The 16,698-nt window shown below is 32.0% G+C and overlaps 3 protein-coding genes across 10 annotated transcripts; all 3 read right to left on the minus strand.

Annotated features, from left to right (window-relative positions):
- Positions 1-2,732: 2,732 nt before the first annotated feature.
- LOC105763725 (vesicle-associated protein 1-2) lies at positions 2,733-7,092 on the minus strand. The gene is given in 6 exon segments (XM_012582051.2): positions 2,733-3,567; positions 3,751-3,828; positions 5,520-5,806; positions 5,913-5,994; positions 6,686-6,756; positions 6,874-7,092. Coding segments are annotated over 6 exon segments (681 nt in total). The 5' UTR covers positions 6,926-7,092; the 3' UTR covers positions 2,733-3,456.
- Positions 7,093-8,776: 1,684 nt separating this feature from the next.
- On the minus strand, positions 8,777-9,530 carry LOC105762129 (SPX domain-containing protein 3-like). The gene is made up of 2 exons (XM_012580037.1): positions 9,503-9,530; positions 8,777-9,159 (listed from the first exon to the last, which is right to left on the minus strand). Exons 1-2 carry the CDS (start codon positions 9,528-9,530, stop codon positions 8,777-8,779), a joined length of 411 nt encoding a protein of 136 aa, XP_012435491.1.
- Positions 9,531-11,790: 2,260 nt separating this feature from the next.
- Positions 11,791-13,931, minus strand: LOC105763726 (uncharacterized). 8 transcript variants are annotated; one of them, XM_012582052.2, is made up of 6 exons: positions 13,568-13,931; positions 13,432-13,491; positions 13,232-13,344; positions 13,031-13,099; positions 12,374-12,425; positions 11,791-12,198 (listed from the first exon to the last, which is right to left on the minus strand). In XM_012582052.2, the coding sequence occupies exons 1-6, from the start codon at positions 13,853-13,855 to the stop codon at positions 12,061-12,063; spliced, it is 720 nt and encodes a 239-aa protein (XP_012437506.1). In that variant the 5' UTR covers positions 13,856-13,931; the 3' UTR covers positions 11,791-12,060. The 8 variants fall into 8 exon arrangements, 5 of the variants coding, with proteins under 5 accessions (XP_012437506.1, XP_012437507.1, XP_052481597.1 ...); XR_008192020.1 differs by having other exon boundaries at positions 11,964-12,198; positions 12,314-12,878; XR_008192019.1 differs by having other exon boundaries at positions 11,964-12,198; positions 12,304-12,878.
- Between the last annotated feature and the right edge of the window lie 2,767 nt (positions 13,932-16,698).

The following is a 16,698-nucleotide window of genomic DNA, read 5'->3' on the forward strand; positions in this document are numbered from 1 at the left end:
ATTTGTGACGAATTATCTGAAAAGCTTTTATGGTGTATTATTCGGAAAGCCTTAATGACAAAGTTATTTAGGAAACCCTTATGGTGAGTTATTTGGAAAGTCAGTATGGTGAATTCTATAACGCTTAAGTGCGAGATGTTAGCCCGCCTTTGTGAAAAGATCTGGGTATGCCCTTGTAGCATTTCTAAAATAATTCTTGGCAATATATTCAAGGGATAAACCCGCCATAATAACCCACTAGGACAGAAAACTTGGCATATCCAAAATTTTAGGTGGTGTAAGTGCCCGCCAAACCTGGAAGTTCTCACATTATGTATCGAAGTCATCTGTGATTCTATTGGATGATCTAAAACCTTGTATTCATCAGAATAGGTTCGTTGTTGGGATTGACTTAAATATACTGTGTGATTGGAATTTGGTCAACCGTCAAAACCAGTATAAGAATCCGCCAAAGGCAGCATCTGTATGTATATCATTCCGAGAAATGTATAAAATTCTATTCCGAGAAATGTATAAAATTTTATCTTCAAAATGGATTATGAAATAGGATCCGCATTAGGGTGTGAAGCTTATGATTTGTGCATACGGCAGAATGTGTATAAAGTGGTTAAGTGTATAGATTAGCGTAAAATTATCCGCCAAGAATCAGAAAAGCATCCGCCAAGGTTTGAAAGAAAGCCCAAAATCCTTGAGTCGAGGAATTCAACAGCACCGTTTAAAGGTGATAATGGTTGGGACTCACTAAGTTCCATTGAACTTATGGGCGTTTATTTGTAATGCAAGTTCTTAGAATTGAACTAGTGCGTCAAGAGGGACCAAGCCAGTAATGCAACAGGATGACAGTTTGAAAAGCGATATTATGCATACAGAGGGGCACTCTTGGAAATGTGGCAATTAGTACTCTACGCCATGATTTAGTTTGGTTTAATAAAGATTTAAGTTGTGATGTTTTAAACTACTTTTGAGAATTTGTTGTATTTAATTGTCCCCTTTAAAATCTTTTAACTTAAAAGGAATATAAAGAAATAAGAAGTATATCCAGTATGGTTCTTGCCAGTTGTAAAATTTTCGTTAAGTATGTATGTATTGTAACATCCCATATCCGGATCTAGTAAAGCAAGTGGGTATAGGGTGTTACAAAATTCCTTTCCTCATTTCTTCTCTAATATGATCTGACCCTAAACAATCACGTGATTATCAGCATTCGAATGACCCATCCCAAAGTTTATTTCTGTTGAGGGGGTCAACTCTTTTGGGACAAGTTTTCGAAGTGTCTTGTGCCAGGAAATTGACCGAACCCTCAACAATCGAAGGTATTTTCCTCGTATTAGAGTTTTTCATCCAATCCTCACGAAGAACCGTGTACGGTTCACAAAAGAAGTTTTGTCCCACTTCTTGAACTATACCCATTCCCTCATTCTCTATCCACTCCTTTCCAACATCCATAATTTCCCTCACTACCGTAGAATGACGGCTCAGCACTTCATGGTTGAGCTACCACTCACTTCCATCGAACCTCCTTGTTAATAAACCATATCAATAATATCTAAACAAACTCTTAACCTTTTATATAATTTAGAGTTAAAAAAGTCTTAAAATAAATCAACATTTTAATTGAATAAAAAGTTATTTAATGAAATAAAATAAAAATACATTTAAATACTATAGAGCATGGGATGGAATAATTCATGGGTCCTTAATTAAACCCAAGAATGTGGACCGTATGATAGTTCCTGGCTACCATCAAAATTAAATATTCTTTTGGTCCCTAATTGAGGGTCCATTAAATATATGAATTGGACTTGTTATGTTATTTTATTGTGTATGATATGCTTGACTAAATTGACATCACGAGTTAATCGAACACAAGAGCATAGAGAGAGGTAGGCGATGACTTTGGCCTCCCAAAATTGATAAAATTGCTCTGTAACTCCTTTAATTTTTTTTTTAAGAATACGAGTTAATATAATGATAAATTTGCACTTTAACTCTAAAAAATTTATAATTCATCTCTAATCCAGGCAAGGGGCAAGCGATGGTCTTGTCCTCTTAAAATAATAAAATTGCTCCATAACCCTTCAAGTATTTTAAGAATACAAGTTAGTATAATGATAAATTTACACTTTAATCCCAAAAATTTTATAATTCATCTTTAACCCTTAAAAGTAATTTTTAGCACAAAATCAATTGAAAACTGACTAAACCTCCTTTTTTTCAAAGTAATAAATATTTTTAGTATATTTTTGCCTTTTATATACTATAAAAATCCATTTAAACCAATCTATGGTGAGATCTAAACGTAAACCATCATAATTTCTAAAATCTCGATATTATCAATTCAACAATCAACAAATATTGAATAATGTAGTAAGTCATATGTTGCATACTTAAGGAGAAAAATCCAAATTTAAACCCTAAAACCACATTATTCAAAAGAGTGTTATTTTATATAAAATATATATTATATAAAAACCTAAAATACAAAAATAACCTTATTATTCTCTTTTTTTTTGTGATACCTTATTGTACTATTTTGGCCTTAGTCCCTTGATTAAATAAGGATAACATCAATTTTAGCCCCCCAAATAATTATTTATTCAATTAAGCCTTTTAGGCCCTTAAATACGGAAATTTTGTATTTTACCCTCCAAAAAATTAATAATTCAGTTTATAACCTAAGCCATAGTTTCATCAAAAGCTCAAGAATTGTTCATAAAAGAAGTAGACCAAAATTAAGCAATCCGGTAATTTCCCACTGGAAAACTATCAAACTATCAATACAATGAAGAATAGTTGCTTTACGGGTTTTTTACCTATATATTATAAAATTAAAAAAAATATTGAAATAGTATGTTAAAAAGATTATGTATCAAAATAGTACATCCAAAGAGGTGGAAGGTGAAATTATGTACCAAAATGATACATCCAAAGAGGTGGAAGGTGGTACAAATTCTGACACATTTCAGTTAAATAATAATAATAATAATATTTTAATAGTGGTGCCAAAGTGGCAGGGCTACACCACTTTGTCCAGCCAAATTGATAGGCAGCACCACTTGTTGTATTTGACCCGTATTTTCTTTAGGTGCCACCTATTAAGTTACTTTCACCAATTTTTTTTTATTTTTTATTTTGTTTTCAGTCAAATTTGTCAAAATTCTAGAGTGGTGCCGCTGTTTGAATGTACCATTTTGGTACATAATTTTTTAAACATGCCATTTTAGTAATTTTTATTTTATTTTATAATATATAGGTAAAAAACCCTTGCTTTACCCATCACACATTGGACATGCTTTTTTTTTTTCCTAGCATCCATAGTAAGTAAATACATTCAACAAAAGCTACAATTCATCAGTCAAAGTATTTGTCTTTCTCCAGTTCTCTACATTTTTTTCGAGCATGAGCATCGGCATCGAAGAATAGAATAGTAGTAGTAGTAGTACCTTGGTGCCGTGGTCATGTTAGTTTCAAGAGGTACCCCAAAATGATGCTGACTAAACCAACAAGAATTACGTATACAAACTTCATACCACTGTAATCTCTCTTCGCTTCGCGTCCCAAGAGTTCCTGCAAATTTAAGTTCTGATGTAAGGTCGGGATAAGCTCATATCGATGTCAGAACAATACAGGACCCTTTGCAGAAAATGACCATGATTGAATGATATTATCAACTGATATAGCTTAACATATTAGCATTTGGTGTTCTTAAATCTTTATGTTATGAGTTGAGGATCCAATGATTAAACTTACCAGTTCTTGCTGGAGCTTGTTATTTTCCAGAATGGTGGCGTTTTTCTCCTCATTTAGCTTGGAAATGAGAGCCCTTTTCTGCAATTAAAAGTATCTTTCAGAATGATAATTTTTTGGGGGGGCTGGGGTTAAATTGCAAATTCTAAACATAGCTTCAGTGATAGAGAAAAAGGAACATATCTTTCAAGTGTTTTTTTTTTTCACGGATGATAATTCTTTTTAACATGTTTCGATTTGATTATGTTCATATAAAAATAATGCAAAAGAGCCTTTAACGTGAGTAATAATAAAAAATTTGGGTAAACTATACTAACAATAGTCACTCAACTATTAGTATTTTTTTTGGTTACCCAACTATATAAAAAGTTATGATCACCCAGGTATTATTAAATTTCTTCTTTGATCACCCAACTATTCAATTTTGTCTCTTTTAATCACTAGCAAGCTAACGACGGCAAGTAATTTGATCTTTTTTCCAATTTTACTTTTCTTTACGACCCCTTTCACCTAAAAAACTAAAATTTATTACTAAATTTAATTAAAAATATGCAAATAATAATAACAATAATAACACCCAAAAATCCAGAATTTTTGTCTTTTATTTTCTTTTAAATTAACCCTCAATGTCAAAAAGAAAAGCAAAACTGCAAATATATATATATATATACAAAATGTGTAAATGTTAAGAATTAATTTTTTTCAAAAATCAAGACTAAATTGACATAATTTATAAATGTTGAGAGTTAAAGTTGCTATTATGCCAATTTTAAAAGCTGCTAGCTGGTGATTAAAAAAAGATAAAATTGAGTAGTTAGGTGACCAAAAAAGAAACTAATAATTGAATGGCCATTTTGTAACTTTTTATAGTTGGGTGATCAGAAAAGAAATTTACTAATTGTTGGGTGACTACTAGTGTAGTTTATCCTAAAAGAATACCAGCATTTGTTATCCGACAAGGTGATAGTGCCATGTTTAACGCAGGGCTATGTTAGATCCATGCTTATTTCTCACATCAAGTGCATTCGAAAAGAAAAGACCAAAGGTTGAATCTTAAACGTGTACCTGACATTAGTGTTCATCTTAAATGAAACAAACTTCTATAGGTTTTCAGAGCAGGTTGTTTGCCTACGTGAGTGTACCCTAATATAGGAGTCTAGTACTCCTGACATCGTACCACCTCGTGGTTAAATCATGCAAGGAAGTAATAGAAGTCGGAACCACCTTTTAGATGAGAAATTTCAGTGACTACTAAAGGATTGTCCGGCATAGTGGGACACTTCTCTTCGTATGAAAAGAAAGGAGACAACGTTCATTCCTATCCTTCTTGACAGCGTTCATATTTTTATGCTCCTAGATAGTCCTAAGAACCGATCTAAACACACGACAAGAAAATGGAATGAGAAAAGGTCTGGGTAATATCACTATCTAAGTGATATTCATGTTCATCCTTGCTATAGGGAAGCTAATACGTGAAGATAATTCACTTGTTAATACGGAACCACTCTCACTACATATAAGTTTATAACAACGACAAAAGTGTCGTTATGGCATTAACAGGGTATGTTAAAATTGCTCTTTAAACCACTATGTAAAGTCAGCAAACACAAGCCCAATACGAAGTAGTTTTCATTAGAAGCGACTAAGCGACACCTAATCTATCTCCAAAGAAGATATGGCCAACCAAATAGACTACAACTTACAACAGCCACTCGGAATCAGTAAGCTCAAAACATGATTCGATGTCAAACATAGAGACAAGGAATACTCACAGATGCCAAATCTGCACTGTTGTAGCTACCATTGTCTGAAACGGAAGCCCGAGGTGAAGAGCCTTCTTCGGATCCTTCTTTAACAGGTGAAGGAGGTCGAGGAGGTGCTACGTAAGCAACCCTCAATTTACACTCCTCAACATGATGTCCGGATTCTTTATTAAACTAGACCGAAAAGCAAACAGTTAGAAAACAAAAAACCCAAACTTAAAATCAAATCTGGTCGAGTAAAAACTTATCTTTGCATTGCATATCAGGGGGTGCTTCCTTTTGAGCCTGCATCATAACTGATTCCATAAATTAACCAATTAAACTATGATTTCAAGATTTGAAGATGATACATGATTAACAACAAGTAATTATATATAAGTTCGAGTTTTGTGAGAGAGAGACCTGTAACGTTCCATGTAGACCAAGGCAGAACAACTCCATTGTTAGGCTTTACACAGTATTTCCTTGGGTTTGTCGTTTTGACCTGGAAAACAACATACATAAAAAAGCTTTGTTACCATAAATCGCTAGCTCCATAGAGATTTTCGGTAAAAGATTCATGGAGGCCCTTGTACTAGGAGTCAGGTTACATTTTGCTCCCTTCACTCAAAAAATGAGCAAATTAGTCCTTGTACTTTAGATCAAAGAGCAAATTATTCCTATTAAAAGTTCCATCCATTTTTACTATTAAAAACCGAACTGTGTATATAACCATGAGGTACACGTGGCATGGTTATTCCATCAATCACGTCAATGTTTTTAACAATAGAAATGAATGAAATTTTGAATAGAAAGACCAGTTTGCTCTTTATACGTCGTACAAGAACTAATTTGCCCATTTTCCGAGTAAAGAAAGCAAAATTCGATCTGACTCATAGTATATACTCTATAATACTTTTACTAGCAATTTTCGAATTGGTACGCATGTTTCAAAACAAATAACACTAGCAATCCTACTTTATTATAAAATTATTGAGTAAAACAAATAATTCACAAACTCCAGAATTTATATATATATCTATATATAGAATTATGTATTTACATAAACAAAAAACAATACATATATGATCAAAAATTAAGTTTAATAAATCGAATATAAAACCAGATAATCTTATTTACAGCAAAATCCCATATTAATTTACTCACAGGAGATTTAAGAAATAGCTTAATTTTACCTTAAAAGCCACATAATTGTTGGTCTTGTTGGACAGATTTAAAGAACATGAAATCTGCTTTTTCAAGTCAACTAAATTCAAGAACAAAAATTGTTAAAATTTTCGAAAAAAGCAGTGGAAACGATGAAGATATGGATCTGTAAAGCAACAAAAAAAGTTAATTTTGTAAAGCTTTGAAAGATGCTTACAGGGAAATTGAAGCTCTTGAGGATCGATGCTGAGAAGTTCGCCGGTGGTCATCTTAGTGAGAGGGTCGCCGGAGATATGAACTATTGGCGGAGGGTTTGGGTCTACGGCGTGAGAGGATTAGAGGTGGAGATTAAGACAACGGTGAGCGGTCTTCGAGAGAGAGGTGAAAAGCAAGAAGCGTGGGACAGTGAGGTTTGACTTGTTGTGTCCGGTTCTATTTATTACTGTGGTTATGAAAATTATATGTGAACTTATTTATCAAGTTTATGAACCAAAAATAACATATTGCCTATTGATACTACTATAAAACATTTCATTCAAGTAGTAAATATTATTATAATGGCATTTCATTGTGTAAAATAATCTAATATATTTTAAATATGTACTATTATTCGGTATATTACTCATAAAAGAACCAGTTAATGAATTTAATGATTAAAATTTTAAATTTTAGAAAATATAGAGACAAAAATGATCAAATGAAAACATGGACTAAATGTAGAATAAATTAAGCACAAGCTTGAAACAAAAACGAGGTTAAATTTAAAAGATTTTTTTAAAATATATGTATCAAAATTTAAACATTTAGTGCAGTTTGCATGAATAATTTAAATTAAATACGTTAAATCTAAATTGTTCATGCAATATATAGATGTGTTTGAGATTTGAAGAGTGCATTTTAAATATACTCTACTTTATATCTAAACTAGCATTTAACATTCAAACTAAAGTTAGGTCGATAAAATAACCTAATCGATGTAATACCAATAAGTTGAAAACTTGAAGGTTCTAAAGTTTAAACACTAATTTAAAATTCTAACTATGCTTGAGGACCTCTATGGCAATTAACCCCAAAGAGAGAAAATTGATATAAGAAAACCTTGATTAATTATCATAAGCATATCGATATATTTATGCTAACTTTTTTTCATTCTATTACATTAAAGAAATCACATTAAAATTGACGATTAAGTATTAACTCGATTAGTGCGGGTATTGTTATCAATACAAAAAGACGTAGGTTTAAGTATGCTGAAACACATTATCTTTCTATATATGGGTAAGGGAGAGACTATGCGTAAAACATTGTATCAAAAAGAGCCATGTATAAAAAAAAATCACATTAAAATTTAATTTACTTTTGGTATAAGTAATTATATTACAAAACATTAAATGGGCAAGCGAAATGAAACATCAATGTTTGAACCTAGTCTAAATCAATTTTAACAATTTCGTCATTCAATCAAATCTGCATCATATTACAATCTCATTTGTAAAAATAAAATATATTATCTGAAACTTGGCCCTTAAATTATATCTCAATTTTCGATTAGCTTTTATTTTTGTCAAAAGTGGACTATAAACTATTAATTTTGCCCCAATTTATCTAAAACAAAATATCAGTCAATCATGACATATCACATCCTTACAAGATTTCGTAAACTTTTTAGATAAAATGAGACAAAATTGGGTAATAATATCATATAGACCATATTGTATTTTGTTCCCTTTACTCAAAAAACGTATAAATTGGTCCCTATACATTAGATCAAAGAGTAAATTGGTATTTTTTGTTAAAAACTCATCTATTTGTATTATTAAAAATTGGCGCAACTGGCAGAATAACCAAACAGTGAGACGTGGCGTGCCACGTGTACCTTATACTGATGTACAAGGACTAGCTTTTAACAGTAGAAATTGATAAAAATTTTAATAAAATGACCAGTTTACTCTTTGAGCTAACATACATGAATTAATTTGCCCATTTTTTGAATAGAGGGGTAAAATGCAACTAATAGTTTAATGACCACTTTCCGACAAGAAAACTATAAGGACCAATTCTGAAAATTAGGGTATAATATAGGGACCAATTTACAAATAAAACCCAAAATCCATAGTTTCTCAAAGAATGGGGATTGGTGAGTTGAGTTGGAAGGAGTGAATGAGATGACTGTGGGACAAGTTAAGAGGAGGCAAAGAGAAATGGTCTTTAGTAGAGCTCACTCTTCTAATTTCTTCCATGGTTAATAGTGCTGCAACAGTGTTTCTAAATATCCCTTTCACTGGCTCTGTTGCTACCATTATTGCTCCTTTTTGTTCCTTTGTTTCTTCTTTATCTTCTTCAATGGGGAATAATACTTCATCAATGGTGTTTTCGCATTCTTTAACCAGATTTGAAACGAGATCGGTCGTGAAAAATGGTTGCTTCAGCACTTTTTGGATGAAGGGCAACCGTAATAACCCACCTGTTCGCTTGTCATATTTCTTCAATATCTTTGCCAACCCTACAAATTCCCAACCATTGTTAATCAAATGAAAATGGTTAACTATTTGGGCTTTGGTTTAACTGGTTTAGGGTTGAGCCAATTCGGGTTCTAAAGTAGGGGCAAAGTCAGAATTTCATTTAGGAGATGCCTAGATTAAAGTATATGTTTTTGTAAGAGTTAAAATATAATTTTACCCTTATATTGATTATATTTTTTGGTTTTCAAAAGGATTAAATTGAAATTTTAGTATTTTTGGGGGCATACTATAATTTTACCATATTAACTTAGGATTTTATAAATTTTGCCCTACCTCCCCCCTCTCTTCACCCCTGTCCAAGGTTGTTTGAATTGGATATCAGACCGATTGGATTGGGAACCAGAAAATACATTGCTCCAGAGAAAGAGGTTGCACCAGTTAACTTGCGAACTAGTATGAACCAGTTGAACCGGGCTGAAAAATCATTTGAATCGAGATTTTTATTTTTTAAAATTTTTTTTTAAAAATTTGTTTAATCAAACTGGACCAATCAGTTAGACTGAAAATCAATAGTATGAGTGAGTCGATCACTAGTCTGGTTATAAAAATATTAATCATTTCGATTTGAGTCAAAGTCAAATTCAATTCATTTTTGGGTTAGAAATATTTTAAATTTGAGTTATTTTGAAATTTAGATAATTTCAATAGTTTTGTCTTTTAGGTTTGAGCATGGAGGAGGTAAAAGAAAAAACTAGATTCTTGAAATAGGCAAAAGGTGCGCTTTACCTTGTGGATAAATTAATTCATGTACGTCAGATTAAATAATAGATTGGTCTTTTTTGTTGAAAGTTTCATCCGTTTTTACTATTAAAAATTGACGTCATTGATAGAATAACTAAACAGTTACATGTGGCGTGCCACGAGTATCACATGCTAACATTAAAAATGGATAGAACTTTTAATAGAATGATCAGTTTGTTCTTTAATCTAACGTACATTGTCTAATTTGCCCAATTTTTTAATAAAAAGAACAAAATACAATTTGACTCCTAGTATAAAGGGCCTCCATGGTACTTTATTGGTTTTGAAATTATTAAAGTGGAGGGAATTATATGGTAAAATTATGGTTTTGGTCCCTTTGACTTATATTTGAATTTTGCATAATTTCATCATTTATTTTTATAATATCATTGATTAGTCCAAATAATGTAGTATGATGAGTTAGAATGGTTTTTTTGAAGAATAAAATTCACACCAATATTTTAGTCGGAGTAGTTAACAATAGAGGGCAAAGCAAGGGGCAACGACATTGGTCCCTTGGTTAAATTAAAAAAATTATTTTTTAGCTCCACCTAAAAATCAAACCATTCAAATTAAGTCTTTTTAGTTCTTGGTTTAATAGGAAATTACATTTTTGGTGCCTTAAAGAAATTAATAATTCAATTCAAACCTTTCTAACACGACATTTTTAGCTTTGGCCACCTCAGAATTTTATAATTGTATATCCCCCCCCCCAAAAAAAAAGAAGGAAATGCTAGTTACACATTAATTAAAAATATTAACTATTTAGATTAACTAAAGACATTATAAAAGTAAAAATAGATAGAGAAAATTATTTCAATAAAATTTTCCTTACCCAAAAAAACTAAATTAAAACATAGAGGTTAAATACAAAATTTGAATATGGTAGAAACGGGTGGTGGCAAGTGTTTTGTTCTGGTTGGGGCTGTGACACAGATAAAAATGAACGGTTGTGACTTTAGTGCAAGCAAAATAAAGAGAGACTTGAAGAGGGGAAGATTATGATTTCGAGGGGAATCTCCTCCGAATGAAAGTACTTTTATTCTACTTGTAACAATTGGCAAAGAAAAGTTTATACTTCTTTTAACAAAAACAGTTAAATTGTATTTTATTCTCTCAATTTAAAAAATAGATTTAATTAGTTTCTATATGTTTGATCGAAAAGTAATTTAGCTTTTTACATTAAAAATTTCCCCATTTATATTGTTAAAAACTGGTTTGGTCAATAAAATAATTGAACAATAACACATAGCATGTTATATAGACCTCATGCTGATGTATAATGAGTAATTTTAATAGTAAAAATAAATGAAATTTTAATAGAATGATTAGATTCCTTTTGATCTAACGTATAAGGATTAATTTACTCATTACTTGACAAAATGTAATTTAAATTTTAGTACAAAAGCTTTCATGACACTTTCGCTAAAGTCGGTAATCTTTTGCAGCTTGCTTGAAGGTTACATTAAGACTTAATCTTTCAGGGATTGATATATATAAAGGCAAATCTTTCAAAATGATTATATAACAATATTGTTCAAGTAAAAGCTAAATCTTTCAAAATGATCAATTACGGACTAAAACTCTCCAAAAATGCTCAAATAGAGACTTTTCAAATGTCATATTTTGAGTTTTAAATTATTTGATTTAAACGCATCATATTCCCTAATTTTAATTACAAATTTGACCCTTATTTGAACACTATAATTACGATTATTTTGAAAGATTAAATATTTTATGTAATTGTAAGCAAACCTCTAAATGGTTCAGCAAAGCACTAATTTGAGCATTTAGCATTAATAATATACTCTTTTCTTTTTATCGTATCATAAGCCTCTTAAATTTGTAGTCAACACCTACATATTCAACTCTTTGAGTTAAATGGTATTATTTTTCATAAATATAAGAGAACTAAAAGGAAATCTGGGATCCTAATTGTTCATGTCACCCCCAAGTGCAAGATTTTTACATTTTCTGTTCTTGGTTCTTTCCTGCTTGGTTTAATGGAAAATTTTGCAGCAAAATCACTTAGGTAGACTAGGAGTTGCAAGTGTAAAGCACTACTTCATATGCACTCTCAAATTCATATTCCCTAAACTCTACATAAAACACAAGGATTTGGTTATCCTTACAAGGTATTATCAATCAACAAATTCTTCGGGTGAAAAGTCGATGTCCAGTGGTGTACCCTTTCTAAGTTTTTCTTGCAAATCGATCTGTTTCGGCAAAACAATCTCAATGTCCTCACCGGACATGGCAAAGTATCTCTCTAGTAATATCTGCAGTGAGAAAAAAAAACCAAAGAGGTATAAGAAGAAAATGAACGACATCAAAATTGAAATCCATGGTCTTCTTTACAAATTAAACCAAAAGTTTACTACAACCATGAATCACCGTTGAAGAAGTATACTATTATCTTTTTTCAATCATAAAAAAGAGAACAATGCTACAGACCACAGCAGCATATGCATCGGAGGTTTTTTGGCGTGCAGACTTGTTGAGACCCCTGAAATACAAGTGAAAGAATTATGTTCCAGTTCAGACATCAAGAACAAAAAAATTCAAAGATACAGAACGATCATGACCCAGCACGTTATGCCTTTGCAATTGTCCTCTTTTCATAACAAGTCGTAGGCATCAACAAACCTAACATGCTAGGCCATGTTGCGAGGCACAAACAGGTGCGTCTTCACAGATTTAAACTCGTGGCCTTACACACAAATGAGCAATACGACAGTCAATCAATTAGTATAGTGGAGTGCACTCTTTTGCATGCAAAGGATCTATGTATATCCAAAAAGGACAATTTCGACATGCTAGGCTGGGTCGTGAGGCACAATCTGCAATTGTCCTCTTCTCATAATCACAAATCTTCAATATAAGGACCCGACCTAGGACACTAGTCCACCTTGTGAGGCACAAACAGATGCGCCTGGCCTTACACACAAATGAGTGCACTCTGCAATATGACCAACACTCAATTAGTATAGTGGAGTGCATTCTTTGGCATGCAAAGGATCTATGTGTATCCAAAAGGGACAATTTCGGAGACACAGCCATCAGAGTCGTGACTAGGACAGGAAATATCAAATTGGGGAAACTTATTTGTACAAGTTAATCATCCTGTAAGCAGCTTCTGATGATGTCCCATGTTCATCTTGTAGATACACTCTCCAACCCCTGAGTTTGAGTAAAGCAATTGACACACACAAAAAAAAAGTGATTTTTTATGCAAATTAAGACTAACCCAAATGGTTGAAGCAAATACACAAACAATTTGGACTTCAAGCGAGAAACATAAAAAAACATTACCTCTCGGCAGCTCGAACCGCTAGCCGTCCGGCAATACTACGAACTTTGTTCGATTGAGGGGTCTCCTTTCCATCCCAAGATTTAGGGATTCCAATTATAAATTCATCAACCTCCTACAATATATATATACCTCTACCATTATACCCAAAATTTGCATTTAAAAAGCTTCGAATTAAAAGAGAGTAAGTAAATTTTTTAACCTCTCTTTCAGCCATGTCAAGCAGTTGTAGCTCAAGTTTTTGTCCTCTCAATTTCAAAACCTATAAAGATACAAAAACAGGGAAAACATCGAACAGGTAGTAAACTGAAAACCAAATTGAATGATGTTATTAGTACCGTGAGTGGACGAACGGAGAAACCTTTGCTAAGGGCAAGACCGGTACGTGATGAACCCAAATCCACGCCTAGGCTGAACCCTACTGTACATTGTGGATTGGTTTTACGGCGAAGGGCATTTGGGGGGAATTCTTGGAGAGACAACGATAAGGCATTGGGTTTTGGATTGTAATTACGGATTGGGGTTGAGAAATAAGGAAGAAACAATGGGGATTTTGAGAAGATTAGGTTAGGGTTAGTTTTAGATGGATTGAAAAATGGATGTGATTGCAATTGCGGTGAAGACATTGGAGATCGAGTGTCATACACTAAGTCCCCTAGTTTCCCAATCCAAGAAGAAAATTGTTGGGGATTTTAAAACATGATCCTCTATAATGTGTAAATTTAAGATTTACTATTTATACTTTAGTTGTTGTACTAGAGTCGAATTGTATTTTTGTCTCTTCTGCTAAAAATTGAATAAAGTAGTCCTTCTAGGTTAGATCAAAGAGTAAATTGGTTATTCTTTTAAAAATTTCGTCCATTACGATTGTTAAAAATTTATTCATGTACATCAGTATGAGGTACATGTGACACGTCATGTGTTATTATTTTGTTATTTTTTTAGTCATGCCAGTTTTTAATAGTAGTATTGAATACTTTTTTTAACAGAAATGACCAAATTACTCTTTGATCTAATGTATATGAATTAATTTGTCCATTTTTTAGTAAAAGAGGCAAAATGCAATTTGACACACAATATAGGGGCCTCCATGGCATTTTTACCCAATAATTTGACATAATTTGGTTCCTATACATAATATCATTAGTTAGTAGAAATGCTAACTACTTGAACTAACTAATGTTATTGTAAAATTAGAGATAAAAGTACCGAGTAGGTCTTTTATTATAAGAATAAAATCAAATTAGCTCATATATTATTAAATAGATTAATTTAGTTCATGTATTATTAAAAATAATAAAATATGATCGAATTTCAACATAATTAACATTTATAATTTTTAAAAATAATTTATTGTTTTAATTTTTATAAAATTTTTATGGTTTTATAAATGAAACATTTTGTTTAAAATTGAAATACAAATGAAAAATTAATAATTTTTGTGCCATTTTAAAATAGAAAAGAGACTTAACATATATTTTCACCGAAAATATATGACAAAATTATGAGTTAAAGTATTCAAGAGGTTTACGTATTATAGGACTGAATCAAATTAAATATTTTATTATTAAATGGATCAATTTAGTTTATGTACTATCCGAAAGGATTAAATAAGTCCAAATTGTAAATGAGTTAACATTTACTACATAAAAATATCTTGAAAATTATTTCTTTTTCCAATTGCAGTTCAAATCCAAACACAAAATTTCATTTATAGAACCATAAAAACTTTAAAAATATTAACTTTGTGAAATAGTAAATGACATTTTTATGTAACTATATTCCAATTTAGCCTTATTTGATTCTTTTTAATAATAGAGGGACTAAATTGATCCATTTAATAGCAGAAGGATTAATTTGATTAGATCGCTATAATATAGGGACCTCTCAGGTATATTCACCCAAAATTATGTTAAATTCATGCAAATTCACCCAATTAAGGTGGGCTTCCTTGCTTTCCATATTAGAACCAATGGGCTCCATTGACGTCGGGTTGGCCATCTCTTTAACCGGGTTATTTATCAATACCACTTGGGCTTTTGGCGTGGACGCTGCCCTCCTACTAAGCCTTGGAGAGGGTAGAAAGATAAAAACACCTTTCAAGTCCTTCTCAATTTTGATATTAAGCAAGTTGATCCCTTTCAAAAAAAAATTAAGTAATTTAAACTGTGAATTTCGAAAGTGAGCAACTAATGACTATTAATTACTAGAATTTTACTTGTAAAATTAAAAGTTTTTATATGTGTTAAAAACATGATCTATTAAAATATGTTTAGATCGAAATTTTATAGATTCTCCTTTTTGTACTCTTCATAAATTTGAAATTTAGTCTTTATACTTTTTTTTCTAGAATTTAGTCTCTACTATCGATATTTAAATCCAATTTGTTAACACAGTTAAAATTATTTTGTTAAATTTAGATTTATTACAACGTCATTTTTAATCACATGACTACCAAGTGAATATTTTTGTTAGAAGTTTTGTCTTATTTGAAAGCTTTACTTTTTGTTCATTTGTATCAAACTTAATTCTTATTACTTAAAATTTTCATATGTATGAGAAATTTCAATTGACAACGCGCTCACAACAAAAAAACTTATTTTGACAAGCCATTTATGGCTTCTTCTTCTTTTTTTGTGAATAATCTCATTACATGTTCTGATCATATCTGTTCTTTTTGATACAATGCCTAGAGCTACTACCTATAGTCCCTCCCCAATCCGTAAATAGGAGGATTGTAGAAGCCCAAATTTGCCCGGCCCACCAGAGAAAATAAAACCAATAAACCCAAATCAGATGGCCCAACCAGCAGAGCCCTAATTAACCCACAACACCTAAAGCACCAAACAGAACCAGCCCAAATTGACCCAACAACCCAAATACAAACCTAAACCTCTACCCATTACAACCAAACAAAGCCCAAAAAAATAAAAACCATAACAGCCCAAAACTTAAACACCTAGTAGAAACCCTAGCCCCCTGTTGTGCACTTTGCTCCGGCCTCCTCACCGCCTCCTGCTCAGAGCAGCCACCACGCCTAATTGCCACCGACTCACTTGCTCCAAGCTGCTCCGCCAAGACCTGCAACAAACACCAACAAGCAACAGCAAATACGGATAGCAAAAGGAGATTTTTTATTTTGTATTTTGGCTATATAAGGCCGATTGAAAAAATCAAAAAGGGGGGGCTTCTTTTTCTTTTTTTCGATTTGTAACCAAGAAAAAAAATTTCAACAGAATAATAAAAAATATCAAGCTTCAAGGTGATTTCCTGGATTTTCGATTGCAATCTTTACTTTTTCTTTTTTTTAGTTGTATTTATTTTATTTTATTTTATTTTGATTTCTTAAACGAAATAAAAAAAATAAAATAAAGAAAAAGGAGAGACTCACCGCGGGTCGCTGGTTTCCTCCTCGTCGGAGACTCCTTCTCCGGTGAGGAAACCGACTGTAGAGAAGCCTAACAGCCTT

The sequence above is a fragment of the Gossypium raimondii genome, chromosome 12, assembly GCF_025698545.1.
Source record: "Gossypium raimondii isolate GPD5lz chromosome 12, ASM2569854v1, whole genome shotgun sequence".
NCBI lineage: Eukaryota > Viridiplantae > Streptophyta > Magnoliopsida > Malvales > Malvaceae > Gossypium > Gossypium raimondii.

What these genes read in the sequence shown, in the direction of transcription:
- LOC105762129 (XM_012580037.1), bottom strand. Translation starts at nt 9,530, where the DNA reads ATGTATTTTCTGGTTCCCAATCCAATCG. An exon ending in TCTGGTTCCCAATCCAATCG is followed by an intron (nt 9,160 to 9,502) that starts GTCTGATATCCA and finishes GGGAATTTGTAG; the next exon opens with GGTTGGCAAAGATATTGAAG.
- LOC105763726 (XM_052625636.1), bottom strand. Translation starts at nt 13,855, where the DNA reads ATGTCTTCACCGCAATTGCAATCACATCCATTTTTCAATCCATCTAAA. An exon ending in TCTCCGTTCGTCCACTCACG is followed by an intron (nt 13,492 to 13,567) that starts GTACTAATAACA and finishes GTATCTTTATAG; the next exon opens with GTTTTGAAATTGAGAGGACA. An exon ending in GCTTACAGGATGATTAACTT is followed by an intron (nt 12,879 to 13,030) that starts GTACAAATAAGT and finishes GTCATATTGCAG; the next exon opens with AGTGCACTCATTTGTGTGTA.